The sequence below is a fragment of the Pavona decussata genome, unplaced genomic scaffold (assembly GCF_977016875.1).
Source record: "Pavona decussata unplaced genomic scaffold, jaPavDecu1.1 SCAFFOLD_25, whole genome shotgun sequence".
Classification (NCBI taxonomy): Eukaryota; Metazoa; Cnidaria; class Anthozoa; order Scleractinia; family Agariciidae; genus Pavona; species Pavona decussata.
The window spans coordinates 1,145,406-1,154,528 of record NW_028145448.1 but is presented as its reverse complement, the minus strand read 5'-3'; the positions used below and the strand labels follow the sequence as shown (position 1 = coordinate 1,154,528).

Below are 9,123 nucleotides of genomic sequence, written 5' to 3'. Positions count from 1 at the left end.
AAATAAGAATGTTAACGCAAAATTGACTCAATTTGCCATTGAAAGTTCTTTATGCCATCTGCCTTTTAATCAGTATTCTCATCTCGAGAAATTGAATTGTAAATAACAAAATGTCAACAACAGTATCTGCCTTACATTAGCAGTTTGAGAATTTCTGTTCAAGATCTGCTGAAGATGCGTTACGACGCAGACATCACTGGTCTACCGCAGCACAGTGGTTCCATTTCCTGAAAGTCTCTTTATGGGGCTGCCAATTTTTTTTTCTTTTTGATACAGCCTAGTGGAATCTCGATTATTCGAACCGTCCATTTTTTTAGAACTCCCGATTCTCCGAACCAAAAGTTTTCTCTCTTTAGATTTGCTTTGGTCAGATTTTTACCTCTGATTTTTGGAATTCCCGATTTTCGAACCAAATTCAGTTTCTCTAGCAGGTTTGAAAAATCGGTGTTCCACTGCGGGTGGTAGGTACTTTTTCCTCACTACAGCCGGCACAAATGTTTAGTGTTGCGTGACAGCTGATAATCAATAGGCTTCAGTCACGCATATGCATAGCATTTGTTTTGTGTAGATTTCAACGGAGCATTCATTCGTAGTCGAGGAGATCGGGGAGAACTTCAGATTGTTTTCATTGTACTCCTGGATATATCTGAAAGACCTTTAGCGAAATGAAGTAAGCTATAAGAAGGGATTCTTCATCATGAAAGAAACTTCCGAACAACATCCACCTTCGAGACAATCTTGGCGTCCTCCGACCACAAATGAGCAGCGTCCGGAGACAACATCGCATTCCGCAACTCGCCAAAGCCGACAAGCACGACCTTCGTCCAGTAAGTACAGCGATGAAAGCATAAAAGCGACTCTTCTGTTTATGAGCTTTAAGGAACTACTTCTGAAGCGAGATCAGTCAATGACTTTAATTTTATTTGTTTATTATTCCGTCTGACAGAAGCACAAGGAACACCGCTCGATAGACCTGGTCTGCGACTAACATCACTCTCCGCGCTGTATGAGCCGGCATTCAAGCCTTATTCTTTCAGCCACATGTACAATACGAAATATAACGCTGATTTCGAAGGAAGATACATGCCTCCACCTCTGCCAAACAGGTGAAACATTCAATTATTTAGAACTTCGCCGTTCGAGTCTGAGGTGGTTGTCATGGAAACGATGTAGGAAGCTCACAGTCACGCGTGGAAAGGGCATCATTTTTCCAATTCATAATAAAAAATGTTCGCCTTTAGCCGATAAATGTATAACATCTAAGTCGATATCTGTAGAATTTTGCTTCTTTCAAAGGGTTTACAGCTTGATTCATAATTGTGCCCGGCCACATCATACCACGTCATATCATATGCCGACTTCCGCTTATCATTTTACAACATATATTCTATGAATCCTAATACCTGATGAAGACTGGTATTGGCCAGTCGAAATATCGTATACTCAAGCCTTTTCACGCTGTTTGATCAGTCCTTGTAGTAGTCCTTTTGACTTTCATTTTATTCCTAGTCTACACTTAGATTCTGTAAATGACTGCAATTGACCAGTTTAAAAAATCAGTTTCTACGCAACTGAAGAACAAACTCCCTTTGTCATGAAATCATCACCTCTGTTCGAGTACTCGGAAAATGTGTGATCTATTTGGTGCATATAACACAGGATATCCTCACAGAACTCACAACCTATACTATACCATGAAGTCCTTGATTGTGCAATTTCCTCTCTTAATTCAGGGTTTCTACCGCCAACTATGCTCCGATCAAGTACAAATTTGGTTCAAGCACTTATCAACAGCACTTCCAACAGATGAAGCCATTCACCGCGCCATTTGTGGTTCCTTACTCCCGCCACCGGAAAAACAACCCTCAACCAGCCATGGTTAACTCCTATAATTATCCTGATGGGGTATGTTTATAGGCCGTCTAGGGCATGTGGCCGGATTACTTACGCTGTAGTCAGAAGCAGTCATGTGCTAATGTTCGTTACGCCTGGTTTAGACGTCGTCAGAAAATGTAAATGTGAATATGTAAATAATCTTTACTTACCCTCGGCAGTGTTCATGAGGGTTGTCCAATACTCACCACTTGTTCGGGTCGTGAAAGTTTACGATTAAGCTTAACACATGGAAGCCTGCCATATTGGTGGATTAGATGATTCTGGAAAATGTGAAAAAAGTTGGCCAAAATTTGTCAAATTGACAAATGTATGCAAGTTAGTCAAACATATGAAAGCCAATCATGATGATGGAGTAATATTACAGTTGTAGAAAATATGACAAATTCCAGACATTGGGATAAAAATCGTCACATTCACCAAACAGCGCGAAAAAAATAATACAAGTATACTTCGTTATTTAAGGTGCGTTCACAAGTGAATAACATTGGGGGACAATAGTTACCTTCACGTGTACCAAACTCAACCCCAAAAAATAATGCATGTATACCTCGTTCTTTAAACGTGGGTCTACACGTAAACTAAGGGAAAATATTTTAACAAACCAAACCCTTACGACTCGTACGAGTCGTAAGGGCACTTTCACGACCCGAACAAGTGGTGAGTATTGGACATGACTGGTGTTCATAGCGCAATTGCTAGTGGGACCGAGCATTAGACTTCAGAAAGAAATAATTTAAATTGAAAATAACATGGTTAAAAATCCCAGCTGGCAGGAGGCAGAACAGCTGGCTATTTACAAGCGCGGCCAAGGAGTTGAAGTTGGGGCTAGCGAGAAACAACTCCAGCTAGCGGTCAGAGCGGGGCTTGAACCCGGGACCGCGGCGCCCAAACCATTGGACCACGCTGTCTCCATGCCTCCGTACTTCACATGAGCCGAATCGAATTCAATGAATGAACCGGCTAATTTTGTCTTATAATAATATTGCATAAATCTTTACCAATTGTATTTTATTCATTTTGTATCACTAGGTAGCTCAACATTAGGTAGCTTGAAGAAATTAGCAGTCATGCTAGTCTGTAAATTCGAGAATTAATTAAGTGTATGTATGAAGTACGGCGACTGAATCAATTCAGAACGTGCGATCAACTCAGCCGGCAGGAACGGCTGTGTACCGGCTTTGATTCAACCTCGTTCCCAGGGTCTCTCCTCTTCACGACCCAGGGAGAGAGACCCTGGGAACGAGGTTGGCTCTGATTCAGACGCCGTACTCCACATGGGTCCACTCCTGTTCTTTGTACGGCTTGTACTTGTTTCTCACCCTTCCCAACTTCCCATGATTGCTTCTTTTCCCGCTCTTAGCCATAATCGTATGTCTTGACTTCGTTGACTCTGTTACTCGTTCGTTCCCCACGTTTGCAAAGCTCATAACCAAACACTTGTTTTACCTTTATGACAGTCATAGCACCTCTCTCAATAACAACAATTTTGTTTACAGATTAAGTGGATCTGGAATGCATCGACATCAGCAGGAGAAAACGTCGCTAAAGGTAAGCCAAAAAGGTTAAATCACATCTCGCGACATGAAAATTCGTTTGATGATTGTGGAGCTTTTTTTGCCACAGCTAAGAATAAAAACATAATCCGAATCTGAGTGCAGGGGTATGCTTTTAGTACATCCTCAGTCACGCGCGATCACGGGAGGGCGATATATACACACCAGCGCGCGTGACAATCGCCCACGTACCGCATGGACAACCGACACGTGCTATGAGCTGCGTGGCGGGCGATTCTCGCGCGCTCTTGCTCCGAGTTTTCCTTAGGCGAGTCTAGTTCGCATTCGAGCGGAACGAACTACTTTTACTTCTCCCAACAAAGTTAAAAAAACAACAACAACTGAGTTTTGTAGTAACAAAGATTGCATTTGTGCTTGTTTTATGCTCACTAACAACCGATCTTTTCCTTTTCTTTTTTTCATAACCCGAAGCTGAAGATCAACCAAGACGATTTCACCGCTGGTACTCAAGATAACACAGAGAGTCCGACAAGGTTAATTACTTTCCGTTCAACGATTCACTGCTTGACTCTAGAAGAGAGATGTAAGCCGTGATAGTTGCAAGATTAGAAAACGAAGAACTAGTACTTGAAAAATTGTTGTTTGATCAAACCATTTATCAATTTGATAGGATTTAGACTTGGCCCCGGTGACAAAGGAGAGCTCTGCCCCAGCCTTCATCACATTTAATAGAGCCACAGCTCAAACTAAGAAAGTGAGAGGTTGCGGGGACTCTCGTGAACTGTCGCTCTCCAGTTTGTCATAGCAATTTTGGTTTCTAACGAAACGTTTTTGTTGCTGACTGTGTGCCTTTCGAGATCAAACAAATCCTCATAAAGGGCTAAAATTCGAAAAACTGTTGTTGTTGTTGTTGTTGTTGTTGCTGGTTTTGTAAATTCATTACGGCGATGTTCCTTTCAACAGAAAAAAAATTAGAGGAAACACGACTATCACTAAATCAGCTCAACACACAAATGTGACTTTCGTAATTTTGTATTGGTGATAGCCATCAAACCTTAAAATTATGTTTAAAGATACGATTGTTACAAATTTATTAATATGTACATTTAATAAAATTCACATCTTTTGTTAATTATAATCACGCGTTCGTTGTGCATTGACTTTTTGCTTGGAAGGAATAACTGAATTTGTTAAAAAGCGCCAAAACTGTTAACTATCAAGCAATAATGCAATTACTTCTGTTTTTTAAAGTTAATTGTTTCTAAGCAAAAGCCCATTGTCGGAATGACAACATGATTGTTCAAAAACAATACTGACTTAGGCTACGTTTAGATAGAGCTTCGTAAATCTGGTTAGTCTCTCTCACAGACCCTCTTTTGGCTCGTCACGCAATCTTCCCGAGAGATTGCGTGACGAGCCAAAAGAACGTCTGAGAGGGAAGCTAGAATTTAGCTTCAGGATATAACTTTAACAACACTTTGAAAGCTACCGAACAGTCATTTCTTCCAATACTAGGAAGGGGCTATGTTTATTTTCGCATAATTCGACCTGTCATCTCGTCCCGGAACAGTTTAAGTCAATCATCACTTGGATCTTAAGCAGCTTAAGGGGGAGTTAGAGGGAACAATCCGGAATTACAGGGGTTCCTGACTTCGTAAAATCAAACTGGTATGAAGTGCGGTACATCCTTCTCACAATTCTCGCTAGAATTTCGTCCGTTTTATCGCTGTCTGACTTCTGAACTGGAAACGGCTTCCATACTGTGATCACCTACGAATAAATAACAAGATCATTGATAGTTGGTGAAACAAAATAACCCAACAAGTAAGCATTTAATCTTTTTGGATACCAAGAGCACTTGCTAAGTTCTGCTTTCTCCGCATAGTTTTAAACCGTGCAAAAATGTCCCTGTGTTAGCAAGCACCACCCATAGGAAAGCCGACTATCTCGAGATGCACAGAACGTGTGCGCAGTAATAAAAGTAGTTACTGTCCTTAACTCCTTTTTCAGGCTCCAAATTTGGAAGAGCCGTTGATCATCTACGATTGGCTTTGGCATATACAGGTTTCATTCAAGGATCACCTACCTGCTCTGGTAGCGTGTAAGGATACAGAACATTTCCAGGATATGAGTTCAGGATATTTCCTTGACGTACTCTTGGTGGTGTGCGTTTTCTCAGAGGCTTGGCGCCGAAATCCAAGCTATAAGAGGACGACCCTACTCTGAAAGGGTCTGGCAAGGTTTCTCTGCGTCTGTGAAATAAGTGCGATTGATTTGGTTTTGTGAAGTCCTTGATAAGAAAACATATTTACAACTGCTACTGGGGGAATCTCATATAGAAATATACCAAATTGGTTTTTTTTATTCAAATCGTCTGTACAGACTGACCTTTCATATCTTAATAAAGATACGGCCGTGGACGTCTGTGATATAGTCAAAGGTCGCTTTTGGTTGTTAATTATCAAATGCAGGAAAAAGTACTGTCAATTGTTGCTTTTGTTTACCGTGTACAAAGGTACCTTCGATGGGCATCAAATGTGTTAAACGTAACCTTTGACGCAAATTAAAGAACTGTCAAGGGCAATGAAAAAGTTCAATTCCCCACTTCAGAAACTACAGGGAGACTGGTACAAGACCTCAGAAACTAAGGGAGACTGGTACGAGACTTCAGAAACTGCAGGGAGACTGGTACGAGTGAGGAATTATGGGATCGTTTGGGTAAATGGATGGAATAGGTAGATTGCATCGCCGCCATGTTGGTGAAAAAACAAACATAAGAAAGTTTGTTCACAAAGTTTGCATAAAAATAGAAGTTAACTCCCAGAGGAGAAAAATATCAATGTTATTGTTCCTGTACACCAACAAGGCCACCATGACGTCACATGCAAACCATCAATAAGTGTATTTCCCGACAGTCAGTTTATAGGAAATACTCTTTTAGGTAAAAACGATTAAACAACAGCTTCGCTACTCCGAGGAAATGCCTTAAAATGGAACTTATTCGTTGGCACGATGTCCGTCCGTCTATCCAAACGAACCCATACAAGTCTTCTCACAGTTTCTATGTATTATTTTAAACGTAAAGGGGCCACAGTAATTGGCTCTTGCTGTAGTGGCTCCCCTTCCTGAGTGTCTTTTGTGTAGCTATTTCAAGGCAAAGCTCAATAAATAAAACCAAATTATCAAAACTAGTCAAAGTGACCCAAGGAGTTTGTTGCACGCACTTTTGTAGCGCTATTGATGCCCACCACCCGCCTTTATACTTTATTTTATTTAGCTTTGCCATACGAGAATTTGTGTGCCTGTGTCACTTACTGAATAATACATCATTCTCATTTATTCACCAGGCTTAAAATGCTCCATCACATTTATTCCACTGCGCGTATGCCACACGTGAAATTCCAGTCCTAGCAGTATGCAGGATGTTTGTCCCATGAACCTAGTTTAATGGCCTTAGCTCCCATGAGTCTTCTGTAGCTCAGTGGTAGAACATCCGAACTAGTAATCGAAAGGTGATAGGTTCGACTCCTGATAGTAGCACTTGGATTTTTTTTTCGAGTTTACCTGTGTCACTTACTGAATAATACATCATTCTCACAAATTAAAAGTTAGAAAATTAGAAATTACAAAAAAGAAAAACGAATTACACAGATACAACGTCGAAAAAAAGGAAACAAACTGGCTGCGAAAACACTACAGCTAAGGCCAATTACAGTGGTCCCTGTGCTTGTTACCACCCAGAACTTCCTCAGAACTAAACTAAACTTCCGTGTTTTGGAGTCCAGCGATTCCGGGGATAAAATCTTGGGAATAGACGACATATCCAATAAGTCTGAATACGGCTATTTTTCGTTGGAAAGCCTAAGCATATATAAAGGCCGCAAGGTGATCATGATATGGTTGATTTAATAACAATTCATGATCACCCAGCTCAGCGATGGCTCACCCCTACAGAAAATACATCATAGAGTGACAGAGGCAAATGCTCATGATATTTTCATCCTATGGCACTAGCAACCGTGAAACTGATCACAGTCGAATTAAAAACGATTTACAGCAAGACACTCTACCTTTCGGTCTTGTCTCGCAAGGTCGAGACTTTTACTGAATCCGTCAACGTTAATTGAAATAGCTGTATACATAGAGTGCCTACCTCGTGCTTGGAGCAGGAGGGCCGAACTCCCCGCGATAGCTTTCTCTGAACGTGGTAGTCATGGGGGCAACTGAAGGGACTTGTATTTTGGGGACACATAATTCGTTGCCTGTCGGATGTTAAAGAGTACAACATTAAAGCCATCCCAAACAAGCTACAAAGCATCAGAACTTTGTCCGCCAGTGACTGCGTTAATAAAATACTTTACCTTCGATTTTTTCTGTGGGATGGCATTTTCCTGTCATTCCGATGTTGTCGTGCAAAACACTGGACTGAATCACTGGGAGTTTGTCGATCTTAAATGTCGCTGTTGAAGATTCGATTACATCAAATTTAGTACTAAATTATCAGGTGCCACTTCACTGATATTCCTAATTACTAGACTAGTTGTCCTTGCCTTTCATAATTTAGAAATGGAGAAATGGAGAAACGTGCTGCTAAAATACAAATTTTATATGGCTCAGTACATGGGTTTGTGATTAATTAAAACAGCCGAAATCTTTGTCTAGCAATCTCCAAGCTGCAAGGAGAAATCTGGATTTAAGTTCTCCAAGTGAACACTTTTCGCGATGTTTGCGAAATTCTGTTTAGAAATGTTTCTCAGTGCTACACTAGTCTTCAAAAATGACCGTCCATGCTTTCTGATTTCAAGGCAAGGAATTCAACTCTGTTATTGGAAATATAAAAGACATAGCTGAATTATTGGAAGCTAAGAACCCATGAAATGTTAGGCCGTCGAAGTCAAGCTGATCAAAAGTTTGAATTCCAGATTTCCAGTTGCTTGTAGCTGGAAATTTGAACAGATTAAAAGTTTTAAGAGACAAAGGAGAGTCGATGAGAACTTATGACGACTGACAATCAAATGAGAGCCAAGAGTTCTAACTCTAGTAAATTGTTTAGTGAACTTTCATTCCAAATTTCTTTTGGGCCTTGGAACACCTTCGAAATTCGTGAGAACTTAATGAAACTAAAAACACATGGACTGCTTGCATGTTTACCAGGACATCATCTGATTTAATGAGTGTAAACGTTTGCAAGTTAATTCAGTTGTAGGCTGCGAAAATTTCAGAGGTTAAGACATTTTAATTCTCATATGAATACAGTAATTCAAACCACATGTCTCACACTGTAACAATTTGAATTGAATGCTTCAAAGTTTTTAAAGAATTACGAGTTTAACTTTAAGAATTATAACTAAAGGAGGCTGCCGTTCCCGCGAGCAAGCAAAAGAAACAATCCTACAAAACAAATTCTTGAGAGAGTGTGAGTTGGTCAAACAAAGCCTACAGTGTCCCCACTATCACAGGGGTTATTCTGTCCGAGCTATGGTGAGTTTAGAGCGGAAAGAAGTAGTGGTATTCTATATAGCGGGCAGCGTAGTGTAGCTTACTGCACTGAAACGTTCCACCATAGTGCATACCTGTCATTGGATTTCTTGAAAAGTTTCCTTTCTTTGCAGAAGCTAAGTTAGCGTGGTCTGTTTTCACTTGGTAAAGATGTGGTAGGCTACAAGAAGAAAGCTTCATTTCGCTTTCTCGTTTTACCTGGAATCATATACGA

The 9,123-nt window shown here is 40.5% G+C and overlaps 2 protein-coding genes across 2 annotated transcripts; one reads left to right on the top strand and one right to left on the bottom strand.

The window, feature by feature from the left end:
• The first annotated feature begins 520 nt into the window (after nt 1-520).
• Nucleotides 521-4,548, top strand: LOC146485687 (uncharacterized). Its single transcript, XM_085103061.1, has 5 exons — nt 521-827; nt 947-1,106; nt 1,734-1,905; nt 3,393-3,444; nt 3,882-4,548. The coding sequence occupies exons 1-5, from the start codon at nt 698-700 to the stop codon at nt 3,923-3,925; spliced, it is 558 nt and encodes a 185-aa protein (XP_084959187.1). The 5' UTR covers nt 521-697; the 3' UTR covers nt 3,926-4,548.
• A 114-nt stretch (nt 4,549-4,662) lies between these two features.
• On the bottom strand, nt 4,663-8,228 carry LOC146485686 (uncharacterized). The gene is made up of 3 exons (XM_085103066.1): nt 7,564-8,228; nt 5,497-5,662; nt 4,663-5,180 (listed from the first exon to the last, which is right to left on the bottom strand). Exons 1-3 carry the CDS (start codon nt 7,623-7,625, stop codon nt 5,025-5,027), a joined length of 384 nt encoding a protein of 127 aa, XP_084959192.1. The 5' UTR covers nt 7,626-8,228; the 3' UTR covers nt 4,663-5,024.
• Between the last annotated feature and the right edge of the window lie 895 nt (nt 8,229-9,123).